The 18,831-nt window shown below is 44.1% G+C and overlaps 1 protein-coding gene across 1 annotated transcript in view; it reads right to left on the bottom strand.

The window, feature by feature from the left end:
• Positions 1–18,831, bottom strand: part of FBXO15 (F-box protein 15) — a gene marked incomplete at both ends in the record, with an annotated part of 44,960 nt that extends 26,129 nt beyond the window's left edge. The window contains 7 exons of the mRNA XM_080714590.1: positions 639–721; positions 2,218–2,344; positions 6,041–6,250; positions 6,789–7,031; positions 10,886–10,990; positions 12,951–13,058; positions 18,695–18,831. Of these exons, the coding sequence (XP_080570716.1) occupies positions 639–721; positions 2,218–2,344; positions 6,041–6,250; positions 6,789–7,031; positions 10,886–10,990; positions 12,951–13,058; positions 18,695–18,831 (1,013 nt within the window). The remainder of the gene's footprint in view (positions 1–638; positions 722–2,217; positions 2,345–6,040; positions 6,251–6,788; positions 7,032–10,885; positions 10,991–12,950; positions 13,059–18,694) is intronic.

Genomic DNA, 18,831 nt, shown 5'->3' with positions numbered 1-18,831 from the left:
TCAGTATTGGGTTGCTCAGCAGGGAAATGCACCGAACCGACCCACAGGGTGGGGACCCAGGCAAAGACTGGCTGAGATGAACCAAGTCCTGTCTCATACGAATAATCTCATCACATAGGGTACTACACTCAAAGCATTCAGGAGCTTTCCAGACAACTATAAAAATGACCAAGGGAGAGTCTAAGTCCAAAGAGATAGGGTGAGGGCTAGAGGGAAGTGGAAGGCATGTTCCCTACCAAGGACACACATGTGCATTAAAAGACCCCAACCAAACATATCCACAGACCAGATACACTAGAGGGCCATGAGTCTGTGCGCTTTGCAAGATGAAAATCCAAATAAGTGTAAGACCTTGCAGGATAATAGTGGAATCTTGTAGTAATGAAGCACTCCTACCTCTTAGAAATAATGTTCTACTAGGTATAAATTCCTTAACCCAGGATAAACAAAGCAAATATGAATAATGAATAATTCAATTATTTTAGCGACCGCTGGGTAATTATGCCTTTAGGTTTGTGTCTACTGATTAAAAGCAGAATAACTTTGCAACTGTTCTTAGGATACTGAGATGGTATCAACTTCCAACCCATTTAAATTGATGGTACAAAAATATAATTCACCCACCCACAGATACATACACAGTGGCCGAGCCTAACGTGCTCCTCTCCACGAGGCGATGGAAGTGAAGATTTGCCATGATAAAAGCCAGTTCTCCATCCTTCTGAAAAGTTAATTAAAAAGAATACATTTTTCAACTGAAATATTTTAATTTTTCACAAGGTCGTTGTGAAGATCGCAGCACATTCATTTTGCAGATAGATGCAGTTTCTTACAACTATAAGATCACCACAGTACTACTGCATTATTACTGCTGATATATTATTACTATCCAATAAGACATATGTCACACTGACAGCAGGGCTACAACTCACCCAAATGTGGAGAGCATGCAGTAATGGAAGAATTAACATACTAGTACTAGTGAAACATGAAAATATTATACAGAAAGACTCCAAATACACAGTCAATTCCCGGCTATTTCAAACTCTTCAAAGATAAAGACAATACTGGTAAGACCTTCAGAGATGCCAGATTCCTTCTGCAGAAAATGAACATGACTGGCATAATGTTCCTCTCTCAAGTAATTGCTTGATTTGGCAAACACAGTGGGAATGATTAGATTCAACTTCTTCACTGGCTCATCAGGTGGAACAGCAGAAAATAAAACTGCTGGGGAGCTGATCCATTTCTCCCACATTCGAGGCTGACGCTGGCTGGTGTAGGACCCCAAATGGAAAACCTGAAGGCACTGTCCTCCCGTAGCCAGGCAGAGGAAACCAGATCCACCAGGTAGTCCTCATGACTCTACAGGCCAACACAGTCAGTGGACTCAAGTCATGAAACAGCAGGGTAAGCACGCTGCTATCCCACCCACAAGTCACCTTCACCCAGAGAGGGAGGGAGGGACAGAAAAGCAGACTGCTGGCATAGGTCGAGAAAAGAAAAAGGTATGGGAGATGATGCCGCGGGAAGGGTAGACCTTGATTCTGTCTAAGCATTGTATACCGATATACTGTCTCTTCTCCAGATCAGGACTTTCAACTACTAAAGCTGTAGGCTTTGATTCTGTCCAGTCATTGTATACAGATACACTGTCTCTTCTCCATATCAGACCTGTCGGCTGCTTGCTCTCCTAACACATCCATAGGCCAAAGCCTCAGACTTAACCAAGCCCAAGGGCACAGAGGTTCATCCATGCTGTTCTCAGCGAGAACGCCAGAGCAGAGAGCTAGTGATCAGCCTGACTTGGCAAAAGAAGAAATCAGGGTAAAGGGAAAGGAAAACTTCTCAGACACTTGATCTTGAGCAGAAAAGTACGTCTAATGCCACATTCACGTCAGCATGAACATGCCTGGGAGACCACCCTGGGGAATGTCTAGGAGGAGAGGCTTCAGCAGAGAAAGAACAGAAAAGGGAAAGAGGAGGGAGCATAGATTGATGGAAAGGGGAAAGGGAGATGCCCTGTGATGTTAAAGGAATGAGGTTAACAACCAGGAAGGCAGGAAGGGGTGGTTTGTCATCTGTAGCCACAAAACAGTAGGGCTGCCTCAGTAGAATGGAAGAGCACATAGCCAGAGGGTGCAGCTGCTGCTGAGCTGCAGTTGCTGGAGCTCATTTACCTCTGCTCTCACACAGTACACACAGAATCCATCTTACCTTCCACAGCCCCACCAGGAGGCCGGGGTGCAGGCAGAAGACCTGGACAAGTCTGTCACAGCCAATCACAGTAGATTCCGTTAATTGACTCAGGTCATACTTTCCAATTAAAGAATGCCATCGAGGTCTTTGAACAGCCATGCCAAAGAAAGGAGAGAGAAATGAGCTTTCCTGCTCAAATTATTTACCATTAATTATCACTAGTTGCCTTAAGATTCTTTTGAAAAGCAATGTGTAGATTTTAACGTGCTCTAACCAGAAGGAAGCTGAAGAATTAGGATGATGGTGGAATGGCAGAACCACCTCTGACCCCCTTCTCCCCAACCCCAAACGCTGTGCCATTCTACAATCAAAAGTCAGCTCTCAAGCTTCATTCTTAATAAAGTCAGTAAAATAACAAGAGCAGCAAAGATACTACACTCAGTAGTATCTGCACTCAGCAGTAGCCGCATCCAGTAGCATCCACATCCAGTAGCATCCGCATCCAGTAGCATCCTCATCCAGTAGCATCCGCATCCAGTAGCATCCGCATCCAGTAGCATCTGCATCCAGTAGCATCCGCGTCCAGTAGCATCCTCATTCAGTGGCATCCTCACTCAGTAGCATCCTCATTCAGTAGTAGCATCCTCACTCAGTAGCATCCTCATGCAGTAGCACCAGCAGCACCTGAACTACTGAGTGCAGCCCTTCAAAGGAGCTTGCTGTGCTGAGAGCCACAACTGGGCAGGGAGAGGTGGTGATTGAGCCTGATGGCAACTCACACTGTGCTCAGAATGTACTGGGAGGAGGATGCACACAGAGTCAGCGACCTAAGATGCATCGGGTCAGGAAGCCTGAGGTGACACTCAGCTCCAACAGACAGTGATCATAAGCAGCACAGCCTCCATGAGTGAGACCGCAGCCTCCTCGGTGGGGTGGTTGGGAAATGAAATGGCAATACCACGAGAGCCCAGCACTCGCGATAGTAGGATGGCAGTCGGTGCCATTCAGGTGGACAGAGGCGGAGGGCATGAAAAGCCTCCTCCCTCGCTCTCCCTTCTCCCTGTCCTCAGTCAACAGGGAGGTATTAAGCGGGCCCCAGGAGGAGTTTGGTGTGGGTCGGTGACACCTGCTGCAGCTGATATTACACAGCCACTCTCAGCAGCCCGGAGGCACAGCACAAATGGCAGGAGGAAGGACACTGGCAGCGAGGGAAAGTTAGTCACCAGAGAGGAACGGGTCACACGACATTCACTTTGCAAATGGCAGCAGTAGTGGAAAGTCCTCAAAACATTCTCACTAAGGAAACAAAACAGGTGCGGGTGACAGTCACAAAGTGCCTTCTTGGCTGGCACACAGGCACCGACGAGGACCTATATTCCTGCTTGTATGGCTTCGGCTGCAAACCCACCACGAACAGCTGGTCAAAACCATTCCTGAAGAAACAACTTGAGTTTTATTTACCATAGCTGACCAAAGGCTGGCTGAAGTCCATGGGAGTTTACTGGAAAGAAATTACACCAAATGAATCTTCTCAGTGATTCCAGCATTTGTCCCTGTGTAGCATCCAGTATTCCTGACCTTTATGGCAATTTTTAGGAACATACTATTTTCATGTGAGCTTTCCAATTCAGTGATGCCCACTGAGTTGGTCTTTTATGATCATTTAAATCAATGCTAACAGTTTTGTCCTAATAGCTGTAAACATCATTTCATGATATGCCAAGTAACATATTGTTCAGTCAAGCGAGTAGAGAGCCTGTGGGCTCGGTCTCAAAGCACAATTTTATAATGAATGAAACCTAAATACTGTATTAGAAAAATCTGGGGCCCATCATGACACCCTATGAAATTTCAGAGACTAATCTAAATCAAAGCACTATTTAAAAGGTAACTGTATGTCCAAAATATTTTCAGTAATATAATCAGAGTAAATAACTCATTTTATCAGCATGCCATTAACCCATTTCCTGTTTGTCCTGAGAATACTTGTCAGTGGTGCTTGCAGCTGCAGCATTTACCCCAAAATAATTGAAGGATTAATCATAGTCTTAAAAGATTTTCACAAACAGATAAATGTAGAGAAATTGACAATGATGAACTCCAAGTCGTTTTTGCAGTAATGTCACTGCAAGGTATTGTACAGAAACTGGAGCTGGAGATGCCGTGGCAGCCAAGGTCTCTGCCGGATCCACCTCTGTCAGGCAAAGACTGCGGAAAGCTATGAATGGTGGGAGATTTCCACTTTTGCTTCAGTGCCTGCATTTTATCAACAATACTTCCACATCTGCAGGTCAAAGGCCCATCTTTCATTCCAGAGATCGAACCTGTGATTGACTTTTTCATAAATACATTTTCAGTTGTATATACTCAAAAAAAAAAAAACACTGCTGTCCATGAATCACAGATTTGCTTCAGCCTCACAGCGCATGCTTATGTAAACCTAAATGAACACAGCAGCAACTGCACTTCTTATTTTTTCTTCGAAACAGGAAACGGGTTAAGGACATTTTCAGAATACAAGACAAATTTGCAAACAGCAAGAGGTCTGAATATCCTCACATTTGCAGCAGAGCGATCACCAAACTCACTCAAAGAGCTGCCACATGGAAGCGACGCACACAGCCCTTCTCCAGAAAAACCACGAGACAACACTGTCCCTCCTGGAGAGGGCTGACACCACTGTGCGACATCTCACCTCCCACAGCAGGGACAGATATGAGAAGGCGAGTGAAGGACGGAACTGCAGGATCTGAGGACAGCAAGAAAGGGGTGCAGATGTGCTGCCGGCAAGTCAGCAAGACAGTGACAGAGAGGGCAGACCGGGCAGGACACCAGCTCCGGAGAAGGCGGATACTGACCTCTGCATTGGAAACTGACTCTGAGCCGGGTGTGGTGGCGCACGCTTGTAATCCCCATGCTTGGGAGGCGGAGACAGGAGGATCATGCAGGTTTGAAGCCAGCCACGCTGGCTTAAGAGACCTGTTTTCAAGTTAAAAAAAAAAAAAGTATAGAATAGGTCTGGGAGTGTAGCCCGGAGAAGGGTTTCCAGGAACCCCAGTACCACAAAAAAAGAAAAAGAAAAGAAAAGAAAAAAAACGGACGCTGTACAGAGAGGTGTCAGCTTCTCATGAGATGGAGATGCCACCACAGTGCCATAATCCAGCTCTCAGGAGACAATCACTGCTGAGGAGAAAGGGAGCACGGGGGACATGCTGGGAAAGACAAGCCTGCACCTTGCAGACAGGGTAATGACACTGTTCGGTGATCGTTGGCCCTGGGAACACACTGATCTGACCGAGTGTTCTCACAAGGATGTATTCTGACCTTCACAGCAGCCATCCATATCAAATACTACATTGGCACTGGCATCCTTTCATTTTACATGTGTGACTATGAAAGTACAGTTATACACACAAGAACACATACCCAGTGAGGTCAAGAAAATGACATACAAAACAACTATGTTTATGATCTCGTATTTAAACTACAATTGGTATACCATTTACTTAAGATAAATATCTTTTTATACATTATTCTATTAAAATAACTAAAGCAAAAGTCTTCAAAAGGTTAGCTATCAACCCTCCAAAAATTTTGTTAACTAGAATATAATTTTGTATTGTTATAAATAACCAAGATATGAGGAACTTACATTTAGAACTAATCCTAATCATAACAGATTCATTTTTCATTTTCTATAGTAATGTGGAATGACGGCATGCTTTACAATGCAATCTAACTCAAATACGTTGACAGTATTTTGGAATTACCAAAGTAATGCTGGCCCATATTTGCCTACAACATGCATCTCATGGGACAGTTCTGCTGAACTGGTACTTACCCGTTTTGGGGAGGGGGGTTATACCGGTCCATAAACACTGGTGTCATCCCAGACAAATCCAAAGTGGACAGCATGGCTACACACGGCCAGCTTTTGCCATACCACATGACACTAACTGAGGTGTCATTTAGGGACAGATCGACGTGCTGCATGATATATTCTTTTCCACTTTTATCTTTCAAAATAATTGACCAACCCAAGCCAGACATTCTGGAGAAAGAAAATAAAAGCAAAAACCCTCACTGCACTGCAGCGTGCGGGGAAGGCTGAAGGTAGTGGCATGCACCGTCCCAATGCGCTTCCTTCCTTAAAACCCTAGGTCAGCACTCTTGGGACACAGACCACACCATTGTCATCTCACCAGCATGGCCCTCTCTAGACTCTTTTCTCACCTGACACTCACTCACTGAGCATCTCTGATATTCCAGGGACTGGCAAGAGAGACGACGTAAAACACAAGTTCTGCCAGGACGGAAGGACAGCCTGAACGCCCTTGCTTTACTGAAGCAGACCACTAGGTTATTTCTGCTTTTCAGAAAATCTTTAGGTTATATATATGCAATATGAAAACGATGCATACTATATTGATGCACAAAACCACACAAAATTATCAGACGGTTCCCACAGTCTAAACCGCCCGCCTGTCCTATGCACACGGCACTGAGCTGATACCACCCTTCTTCTCTAAAGTGCTTATAAACTCGGTGTCACAGTCCTCCCGGGCCCCCACTCGCAGCACGCTGCGTACCTGAGGGCCTCTTTGGTTTTCACAGGAAGTCCTGTGTAGGGGCTGACAGGCTGGAGGACCTGGGCCAGTGCTGCCTTCACGGATGTGATTTGCTTTGCAATATATTCTTTCTTCCAATACCCAGGCTCTTTATCCTCAACTGACAGAAAACTCACAGACACCGCTGTCTCCTCTAGGGAATTAACTTTCCAGTTTGATCTTTTAGGTGAAAACACAGTTGAGTAGATTCTGATCCAAATGAAACTGAGGGGAGAAAGGGAAAATGTGATATCGAAGAGATGGTGCCATGTACCTGAAATAGTAATATATTAAATTAGCAATGCCTAATTTTTAAATTGTCTTATTCCCTGAGTAAATCAAGCTGAACATTTACAGTTATTCGTGTGTTAAAGTGAATTGCCATTTGAAATGAGGTGTTTTAGATCTGCCAACCTCAAAACACATTTAAAGAAGTAAGTCTGTTTCTGAAGATACAGTTTAAAGTGAGCAATTTTATTTGGAATAGTCCACTCTAATGCCTTCCTAATTGAATAGATCTATTCTAGAAAAATAACAGGGCTCTTAGCTTGTTTTTATATATACATACTTTTAAGGAGATTAAAAAGGATATATACACATAAATATCAACAGTGAATAATGGAATTAAACATTCATTCTGCTTTCTGTATTTAGCTTTTCCACAGTGAACAAGCATTTCTTTCCCAAAGATAAAAAAAAAAGTGAAGGTTATAGAAATGACTGCCAATGCCAGGCGTGGTGGGCACGCTTGTAAGCCCCGCGCTTGGGAGACAGAGACAGGAGGATTGCACAGGTTCGAAGCCATCTGCACTGGCTTAAGAGACCCTGTTTCCAAAGAAAATAAAAAAGTATGAAATAGGTCTGGGAGTGTAGCCCAGAGGTAGAAGGGCTTCCAAGAACCCCAGTACCACCAAAAAATAAAAATAAAAAAATAAAAAATAAAAATGACTACAAATAACAGTTAAGTTTCTTTGAGCATATGTCAAGCACTTTCAAGCACTTCATACGCATTAAATCCTTCACACAACCCGCAAAGCCAGCCCTGCTATCATCTCCATTGTACAGATGGTGCAACTGAGACCCAGGTACAGGGTCTGGGCCAGGATGTGCACTCCAGTACATACGTGGTAGGCTTAGGATTTGAGCTCACTCAGCTTCAGAGTTCATGCTTTTATCCCAGGCCTCATTCCCTAACAGCACTGGGTACAGAGAAGAGGAATAAGTTTTCCAAATCCAGAAAGCCAATCAGCCACGATGCTGGAATCCAGACTGCTACCAGAGGCCGTGAGGAGTCTCAGCGCAGTGCGGCCAGCCGGCAGCCGGCGACCTGGTCACCTGCCCTCTTTCAGCGAATGCTCTCCATCACTCAGGGAAAGCGGAGCAGGGGTTAAGGTCGACTAACTAACCTGAAAGGTGGGCTTGACAAATATATGTGTTTGTTAATTTACCTCTGCCCATTTCTATTTGGAGAAGTTTGAGATAAAGTGGCTGGTGGCCAAGTGCCTGCTAGGAGGAAGCAACTGTCCAGAGCCGGGCTGCTGCTGAGCTGCGGAGGCCGCTGGGAGGCCACACGCATGTCCCAGGAGGGGAGAACTGCTTCATCGCTGCAGCAGGAAAGCACCATTTCTCACACATAGGACTTAGGAACACATCTCCTCTCCTCTGTTCAGGCATTGCTTGGACTTCCCAACAAACACAAGCTCACACACGGCCACATGCCTACTGGCACCTCAAATCATGTCTCACCCACAAAGTCATGTGAGGCCAAGCTGTTGTAGTAAAGTATTTCTACTCTGAGGAATTTCTGGACTTTCATATGTGAGTCAATAAATACAAAGTAATGTCCAGCTGTGCGCAGGAATGGAATCCACTTAAGGTAAATGGAATCCATTCATCCAAACCTCTTGGACAGACCCTTCTTAAAACACCCAGTGCATACGCCGGCTTGTTTCCTTCACACTCACCTTACCGTCCTCTCATTCCGCCTAAGCACTGCTTGCTTTACCTTTACAAGACCTCACAGTTCTCACCTCAGCACTGGCACACCATCCAGCGCTCCTTATAGGTGCCCAGCCCTCACAAAGCACAAAAACAAGCGCTGCTGTAGAGGGGAGGTCAGGGCAGCAACTACACAACACACACACATTCACACACAACACACACATACACACACTCACATATACACACAACACACATTCACACACATTCATACATACAACACAACACACACATATTTATACACATACATACACACACGCAACACACACATTCACATACACACATACAACACAACATACACACATTCATACACACACACACACACACACACACACACGTGTGCTGAACTATATTCACACAGGCACATTCGTTTACCACAAATGAAGCCTGAATGCGAACACTGTACATTATGAAACTGGACTCTCCAATGAGATTGTTCCCCTCATTCTAAAATAAAAATGTTAAGTTTACCGTGGTTTCAACACTATCCTTAAATAAAGTGAGATCTCTCCACAGCGTTACCGGTTGGGGCATCTGGATGATTCCTTCCTGGAAAACTAGCTCACTGCACTTTGCTTGAGTCAGCACCTTCCGCTCTTTTTAGGTCATTAAAAGACACATAAAATTGGTCTGCATGCATCCTAGAAATACTGTCAAAGATAGGGTTATTTCACTCGTGAATGTGTGTTGAGGTGGACAGACAGACGGACATTTAGGAAAGAACTTGTCCAATTCAAAAGATAATAAAAGTCACCCTTCCCGACCAGAGAACGGCATACGCCCCTTTGAGTATGAGCAGTGGAAGGCAGCCTAGCAGAACCTGAAGGTTGTTCTGAATTACTCAAGCAGCAAACACACACCTTCAAGTCCCTTCAGAACCGACCGCTCACTGGCACGAGATTCCAAAGCTCAACTTCAATCTGAAGAAATGCAGAATCGGAATCCAGGCTTTACAAACTTCCCCTGCGCCTTCTGATGCAGCCTCTGTGAACTGGCACTCCAAAACCATGGAACCACGCAACACTTCTTACCACGTAACACTTCTTGCCCGTCATCTTCCAGGGTTAACCAATATTACTGCCTTCCTTTTGTCAGCCTCCATTTCCTTATCTCTTAAACAAAACCACCATTAAAACCTGCATTTCCTCTTATCTTAATGTTCCCCAGTGACATGGGGTTCTACTTGGGATCAGTATCTGTATAACGTTTTGATGTTAACGAGAAAGAGACCTTAAAGGCCAAGACGTTCAGCTGTGGCCACACACTGCTCACTGGGTGTCAGAGGAGCCACCATCTCTGTAGATGAAGTAAGATTCTGTGGTGCAGGCAGAGCTCAGAGCAACCTTCACCCACAGATGCCCTGGGAGCCCAGACGAGAAAGGCTCCAGCTCCCAACAGCAATAATAGCTCAGAGGTTGCTCTAGGCCTCTCTCCTTCACTCTGCCAGCAGACTGAGCTTACATGATTTCAGGCTTTGGGGGGGGATGTGCAGGCTATTTATCCTGTACCCTTGCATTCCTTTCTCCTTATATTCCAGCAGACAGCATGCAATCTGTTCTGTGAACTCCGGGCCAAGGGTCACGGGGCAGGTCCCTGGAGGTGCTGCCTGAGCCCCTGTGGAGGTCTGTCTAATCTGTCTGTCTAGCTGACCAACCAGAGACGCACTCTCCAACTGCTACAGCAATAACTAGCCTAATATTCTTTTAAGTATAGGAGTGCAAATAACTAAAGTTATTATATGACTACTAAGGTATTCAACATCTTATTATTTCTATTTATGTATAAAGTACTATTGAAATTAATTAGCCTCAATTGTAAAAAGTGCTTAAGAGCTTGTAATCCCAACATTTGGGAGGCTGAGACTAGAGGACTGCAATTCGCGAACAGCCTCGGCTACTTAGTGAAGCCCTTTGCAACTCAGTGAGACCCTGTTTCAAAATAAAGAATAAAAAAATCAGGCTGGGGGTGTAGCTCTGAGGTAGAATGCCCCTGGGTTCCATCCCCAGTACCACAAAAATAAAAGTGGTTGAGAAGCTTTTTAGTTCTCTTGACATAACAGAGAGACGTGGGGTTTTCCTTACTTGTCATTGGCCAAGTGATAGAAGCGTCTGCTCACACATCCAGCACACAGCAGGCTCACGGCATCCAAGTAGGAAAATATTTTCAGCAAGATTTCTGAAGGCATTCTGAGAGAGGGGGAGAAACCAGACAAGTGGCCCAGTGCTTAATCTACAGATTACCTAGAAAACAATGGGCTGTTCATCTTTAAACAGAAAGCCATGAATAGGACCCTCCTGCACACGAGGCAGACGTGTCTTCATCTTCAACTGCTTTCTTGACTGAAATTTTCTGGTTATTACAATCCTTATGACATAATCCAACAAAGAGACACCAGGGTTCAAAGAGCTAGTTTCCCCCACATGTTCATCATGCTCATGCATTGAAAGGAGGACCCCACTGCCTTGCTCATGAAAGTATGTATTATTCTTTGATAAGACAAGAAATAAGGAACAGATACACATTTGTAGCTATTAGTAAGAAAAACACAGGTCAGGTGTGGTGGCACATGCTTGTAATCCCAGTACTTGGGAGGCTGAGAGAGGAGGATCATAGGTTCAAAGCCAGCCTCGGCAACTTAGTGAGGTTCTCAGGCCCCTGGGTTTCATCCCCAGTACCACAAAGAAGAAAAAAGAAATCAGAAGACACTTCTGGGTTTCATCCCCAGTACCGCAAAAAAAAAAAAGAAAAAGAGAAATCAGAAGACATTACACCCACTGGAAAGGAGGCCCGGGAAGGAAGCCTGGCTCCTCCAGTGCCCACCTGCACTCCTGCGCCCGGTCCTGTCCCCAAGCGCTCTTCCCCAGGCTCCCGAATCTCAGCCTTAGTTCCCATCTTCAGCGTCACCTGCTCACGGTGCCTTTCCCTGTCCTTCCACTGCATTATTCTGCACCAGGCCACCCATCTGCTTTCTTGATAATTACTTGCTTTTTAAAAATCTGTCTCCCCTACTAGCCCATCCGCTTCAGATGAGCACATGTGAGCAGCTCATACTTTTCCCAACACAAAGCACAGTTTAAAGATGAACCAAACTAATATTTGCACTATTTCTCTCATCAGATTATTCTATGACAGATTCTGTTCCCAGAGTAAAGGATTTTAAACTTAAATTGGCACCCTTAATTAAATATCTTTTTTGGCTTTACTTTGTGGTTCTGGAGGTTGGACCCAGGAGTGTTCTACTCCTAAGCTAAGCTGAAGTCCTTTTTTTTTTTTTAATTTTGTAAGAGGGCCTAAGCTATTTCACACTGGCCTCAACTCTGTGATTTGGGGAGGCCTCTACCTCTCAAGTACGGGAATGACAGAAGTGCACCACCACACCCAGATTTTGATTGGGGGATTTTTTATTTTGTATTTTTTGAGGGGTGTTCACTATAAAAGCATACAAAAATATCTACATTAAAATGTGTACATAAAATGTGGAAACTTAAAGTTGAGCTAGTTAAGATATAGTATTAAATGCCCAGAATTTGAAAGCATACGACTTATGTTTGAATCACAGTTTTGCAACACGTAGAGTATGTGGGCTTTACTTCCTCCAGTGTAAAATATATAACAGCAAAGTTTTCAGGGCTCCACACAATACTTAGCATACAGATGGTGTTCTATAAATGTTACTACAGTACAAATCTGCAGACATCCTACCATAAATTATAAGTAACTTTAAAAAAAAAGATTTCATGGATCTTGGTGCTGAGAGTCACAGTAGAGACTCTTTCCATGAAAAAAAAAATGGTCAAAGCCAAGAAATTCAGAGAGTTCATAAGTTTTTAGGAAAATATACTTTAATCTTCTTTTCCTTCTTAAGAGCATTTATCAATTGAAAAATGAGTAATTTTGGAGAACATTTTAATAAAAGGAAAATTCAATTTACTTGTCACTTTTATAAGTTTAGTTTCATAAAACTAGTCTAATAAGGATAATGGTGACAGGCTTGTGACTCATATCAAACTGTGTTGTACATTCTTCCTACACAGTCCTATTCTTAGAGAGCTCAAAATAGCAACTTGGTATATACAGCACCATAATCTTTTCCAATAAACCTAGGCCTAGAGCCCCCTTCAGTCCAAATAACAGCAGGCTACTTACCTATCGAGGGACACAGAGCAGCTATGGGACTTCTCGCGGTGCTGGCCACGCCTGGTGCTCTGCCTCAGAGCAGTATGGCTCACAGCAAATTTGAAATCTGGCCCCTTTCTGGAAGGAAAAGGAGGGGCCTGAGTGATGTGATTACTTAATGAGGTGGGTTATCTATTCCTTTCCACAAAATCCTCAGGGACGCATCAACTCCAAAGATCATTCACTGAGAAACTTCATCTTGCAAAGAAAGGAAGGGAAGCAGAAAAAGAAAGAAAACTACTTTTTTAAAAAGGGAGAGAAAAGGGAGGAGGGACTCTGACACCTGAGCCCTGGGTAAGAGAACCTGAAGCCTAGATTTACTGCAATGTGTTTTCAACCTATGGTTTAGCACTTGCTCTATCTGGACACTTTTGATAACACAACAGGTACCTAATGAAGACAGCATCAGGAGATGTTTAAGAAGCTCAGATCTGTGAACTCCCAACACAAGCTACAACTCCGCTGATCTTTGAGGATTAGGACCAGTTTCAGCTCTAGCTTTGGTAGTCTTGGCTAAGGAAGTACAAATATCCATAGTTTTTTTCAAATTAGCATCTCATATTCAATGAAATATAGCTTAATTGGCCACTTTTACTTTAATAATACATAAAATAATAGTGCATCTTACAACTGGCTTTTTAGATTTTATGTAATAAGGCATAATAATTTATTTATTTAGTTATTTATTTTGCAATACTGGGGATGAAACCCAAGGGCATTCTGCTTCCGAGCTACACCCCCAGCCCAATTTTTTTATTCTTTATTTTGAAACAAGGTCTCACTGAGTTGCAGAGGGCCTCACTCAGAAGTAGCTGAGGCTGTCCATGAGCCACGATCCTCCTGTCTCAGCCTCCCAAATGCTTGGATTACAAGTGTGTCTCATCATGCCCAGCTAATATTTAATATTAAGGCATAATATTTATAACCTCATTTTCAGAGGTTCCCAAAATAAATTTTTATATTAAGTTCAATCCTCAAAATCTGTCATGCTCAATACCAATTTTGAAGAGGTCTAAAGCACTCAAGAGGTTGAACAGCTCAGAGCCCCCACTTTAGGCAGGAGCTGTGGGACAGCCCCCAGTGAACATGCTATTTTTCTTGGAAAGGTTTAGACTCTTCTTTAAGCACTCTACCATATACATGTACTCGTTGTTGACCCACCTCCCGTCCATCAGGTTATTTTAAAAGTGCCTAAAATCTAGAGTATAGGTCCCCTATATCTCACCATCATTGAATTTGTGCTGTGATTGTTCTCACCGAGATTGTGTGTGTGTGTGTGTGTGTGTGTGTGTGTGTGTGTGTGTGTGTGTGTTCCTGGAAACCCTTCTACCTCCGGGCTACACTCCCAGACCTATTTTATATTTTTATTTGGAAACAGGGTCTCTTAAGCCAGCGAGACTGGCTTCAAACCTGCGCGATCCTCCTGTCTCCGCCTCCCAAGCGCGGGCATTACAAGCGTGTGCCACCACGCCCAGCTCTCACCGAGATTTTAACCACACTTGGTATCAAGCACTTCAATGTGTCACTGTCTCACCAAATCCTTCCTTGGCCATGCCATGTAAAACTACAATCTAGACTCTGCACATGGACCCTGTACACTTTTCCCCTCTACTCTTCCTTACAGTATAGGTATCTGTCTTTTTATTATCAATAGAATGATGCTCCATATGGGCAAGGACACTGAGTTTTGTTCCATGCTGACTCTTCCGCAACCACAATATGCCTAGCCTGCAGAAGCAGTCAATGTCTGCTAAATTAAAAATGTATTGATTGAAGCCGGGCGTGGTGACACACGCTTGTAATCCCTGCTCTTGGGAGGCAGAGACAGGAGGATCGCGCAGGTTCGAAGCCAGCTGCACGTGCTGGCTTAGGAGACCCTGTCTCCAAATAAAAATGTAAAAATAGGTCTGGGAGTGTAGCCTGGAGGTAGAAGGGCTTCCAGGAACCCCAGTACCACGAAAAAAAATGTATTAATTGAAAAATCAGGTTCTGTTTATACGATATAAATATATTCTCATATAAGAAAAAATAAATGCAGGCATACAAAAAAAATCTGGAAGAAGAAAGAAATATTAATAGTCAGTAAATCTGATTCATAGGATTTCAAGGCGTGGTGGCGATGGTTGCTTTTAGAAATTCGTAGGATTTCAAGGCTGGGTGGTAATGGTTGCTTTTAAATGGGGGCTTTAGGGCTGAAAGGGGGAAATTCCCGGTATTTACTAATTTTTCTTAACGCATTAAATATGTAATATATTTCGGAAGTAGTCATCGTTTACATCTCTAAACTGAGAGTCTCATGCACACGGTGGCTAGGAATCCCAGTCTGACAGCACAGTCCTTCAGAACTGGGTGGTGGTTCCTAAAGGTATTCCCAGGAACAATGCCCCCAAGAAGTTGAAGCCAGGTCCCCTGAAAGTGGGGGCACAGTCTGTAGCAAGCAAACTCAAAATTTCTTAGAAGTCTCTCATTTGGTTTTAAAATTTAATGCAAATATCACATTAATATTTCTCCTAAAGTCTCTGTGCTAGTTTTACATATCAGAAAGAGGTGTGCCCCCTGCCCGCTGGCACCCATCCCTTTGAGAAGCATAATGCTGGGGGTTCAGTTGCTAAAAAGAACACAGGCAGGTTCAATCCAGCAAGTTCATCTTCCTGTATTTAATTAGAAAATGAAGGCTATTTTATTATAAACAAGCTTACCACTTAAAAAGTTTTAAATGTTAAAAACATTTGAGACTCAGCGTTTTATAACAACTAAATTAGATTCCCGGGCAGGGCAAGAAGCTGCCAGAGCAGAAAGTACCCGCTGTGCCAAGGAACACACCACCTGTCCAATCGAAAGCCTTTATTTTTGTGCTTGTTTTTAACCTGTACTGTTGTAAATTTTTGGTGTGTTTTTTGTGAGTTTTTATTTAATTGTGTAAATTTTTTCCGTTACTGTGAAACCAAACGTGTTGTGGTATTGTTTTTTTCTTTAAGCAAATGTTACATACATATTTAAGAGAAGAAATTCCAAATAATCTTCAAAACAATAAAATAGATCGTTTCACAAAATAGAAGACTACAGCTCTAATGAGGCAACTAAAATGTGTCTAAGGTCACAAGCTGAAGATGGAGAGTCTCCAAGACCTTTGTGTCCTTGAAGTCCTTTCAAAGCTCTTTTAAATTAACTGCAAGCCGGGCGTGGTATTGCATGCTTGTAATCCCAGCATTTGGGAGGTTGAGACTGGAGGATCGTGGTTCACGGACAGCCTCAGCTGCTTTAGTGAGAAGAAGATTTTAACTTTGGGCGCCATTGAAGCGCATCTCCACATCTCCCTAAAACCTACTGGACATTGTTAAGGGCCACACGATTAACAAATTACTAAAGTGTGTGCATGTCCTCATGCAGATATTTCTAATATACTAAGTAAGATAACAGATGGCTTAATGTTTTTCTGGCGGGTTTGGTAATGGAACCCAGGGGCATTTGACCTCCGCCCTACACCCCTGCCCTATTTTTTTCTTTATTTTGAAACAGGGTCTCACTAAGTTGCAGAGGGTCTCACTAAAGCAGCTGAGGCTGTCCGCGAACCACGATCCTCCAGTCTCAACCTCCCAAATGCTGGGATTACAAGCATGCAATACCACGCCCGGCTTGCAGTTAATTTAAAAACACCTTTTAGGTAACAGATGTTTGCCTGACAGCTTTAACTAAGTTCAATATTTTAATAATCGAATTGTTGCACCTGTTGTATAGTATCTTGTAAGTAAAATCAATTAGACTAGCTATAAATGAAGCCAATTTGATTTGCTTTCTGATCTATTTCTTACAGTGTGACATTTATACATATTCACACTTTGTATTAAAAAGAGAACCACTGATTCCTTATTAACATCTAATTTTCCACAATGAGGCATTAAACCACAGCCAACAATTCTATTCTTAGAAGCTGACTTTTCTGTATTAAGAAGAATCTACATGTTCAAATTACAGGTTGAAAGGTCTGTTAGCTCCCCAGGCCTAATGACAGACACTCTTACATCATTCCACCAGGAAGTGCACTCAACTTACAAATAAAAGACTCATCATATAAAAATCACTCTGCTTCCCTCCAACAGAGCACTGTATAAAGACTCGTTTTAGTAATAGAGGCAAATGGATTTTTAAAGTTCAGGTTGCCTATTTAAAAGCCAGTCTTTCTTGTCTACACAATAGAACTTCACAATAGACCTTTTGTCACAAGGCATGTAGTTTGTCTAGCATTAGAGCTATTCAATCAAGAGCGATTATCATGCACAAAGGAACAGGGCTGCGATTCTGAAATCACATTTATGTGAGGTGGGCGAAGACCTAGAGAGGACACTGGACATTGTCCTGTAGATTCAAGAGGGAAAAAACTTTAGCAGTTGAAGTCCTCAGTAATAGAATCTTTGTATGCTTACACATACATGGACTTTGTGAGGTTTTTACATCTATAGGTCGGCTTTTTACATCTATAGGTCAAGTAGCCTTCGATGCAAAAAAAATAATAATAATCCTCAAGAATGTAAATTCTTGGCGTTATTCCTCTACTTGGTAAATCAACCAGGGTGATGGATGCAGGGGTAGGAACAGTACATGAGGACTTCTAAGGTACCATTATAGCAGGTCGGTACTTCTGACACACTGGGCAACCCACTCCTCTGGGTTAAACTTAAGATCCTTCTAAACCTGAGACACTGCCTCTGCTTCCCCGCTCCTTTCACACCTCGCTCCGCAAGTTGCCCTCTCTCGCGGTAGTGGGGGACCGGCCTTTCACTCTCAGAAAAGATGAGAGCAAGACAAAAGAGATGAGCCTTTTGGCACGGGACAAGAATACCACAGGCCCAGCGCCAGGAAGCCCATGCAGACGACAGCAGAATAGAATAATTATTAAGAGTTGAGCAGGGGCCGGGCGTGGTGGTGCGCGCTTGTAATCCCAGTACTTGGGAGGCTGAGACAGGAGGATCGCAGGTTCACAGCCATCCTCCGTTACTTGGTGAGACTGTTTCAAAATGAATGATAAAAAATAGAGCTGGGAGTGTAGCTCGGGGGTAGAGGGTCTCTGGGTTCAATCCCCAGTATTGAAGACAAAAAAAAAAAAAAAAGACTTGAGCAGGGCAGGTTGGCGGAAGTGTGTAATCCCAGTGCATGCAAAACTGAGACAGGATCGCAGTCTTTCAGCAATTTACAAGGCTCTGTTTCGAAATAAAATAGGGCTGGAGGTGTACCTTGGAGGTAGGATGTCCCTGGGTTCAATCACAATTTTTAAAAAATACTGAGCACGGGGCTTGGCAGTTTACAAAGCATGCCGTCCTGTGCCGTCAGAGGACACAAAGTGCAGCCCATGCGGCCACGCCTGCAGACCAGGGGCTGTGTCCTCCTGCGGGCAGCTGGGCCTCCGCAACAGTCGCGCACGCAGCATCCCCGCATCCCGCGGCAGACTCCCGCTAGGCGGCGCAGGTGCCCGCCAGGTGGGCGAGCGGCGGGAAAAAAGTACACGGGAAGAGACTCCACTGGTATCCAGACTTGTGAGCCCACGTTTCCAGATGAAGAGCCCTCCTATCTGCTCATCTTCCATCCTTTCCCGCTTTAAAAAACAAACAGCATCACGTGCCAGAACCCACCAATAAAAACACGCCCGCGTAAGAGGCAGGACCAGGCCCGGGAGAGCGCCCACGCCGGCGGACCCACCCTCGGGCCCTGGCCGTCACCTGAACCCCGAGGCCCAGGCGCGCCCCGCGGCCGCTCCTGCGCTGCCCTGGCCCGCGCGACCGAGGTGGAGGGGCCCATTCAGCGCCAGGAAGCCCAGCCAGTGCTGCTTCAGGACCCGACCGCGTCCGGTCGCCAT

Source organism: Muscardinus avellanarius (assembly GCF_963383645.1).
Source record: "Muscardinus avellanarius genome assembly, chromosome: 17".
In the NCBI taxonomy this organism is placed as follows: Eukaryota; Metazoa; Chordata; class Mammalia; order Rodentia; family Gliridae; genus Muscardinus; species Muscardinus avellanarius.
Note: the sequence above shows the minus strand (reverse complement) of the source record. Positions and strands in the feature narration are given on the sequence as shown.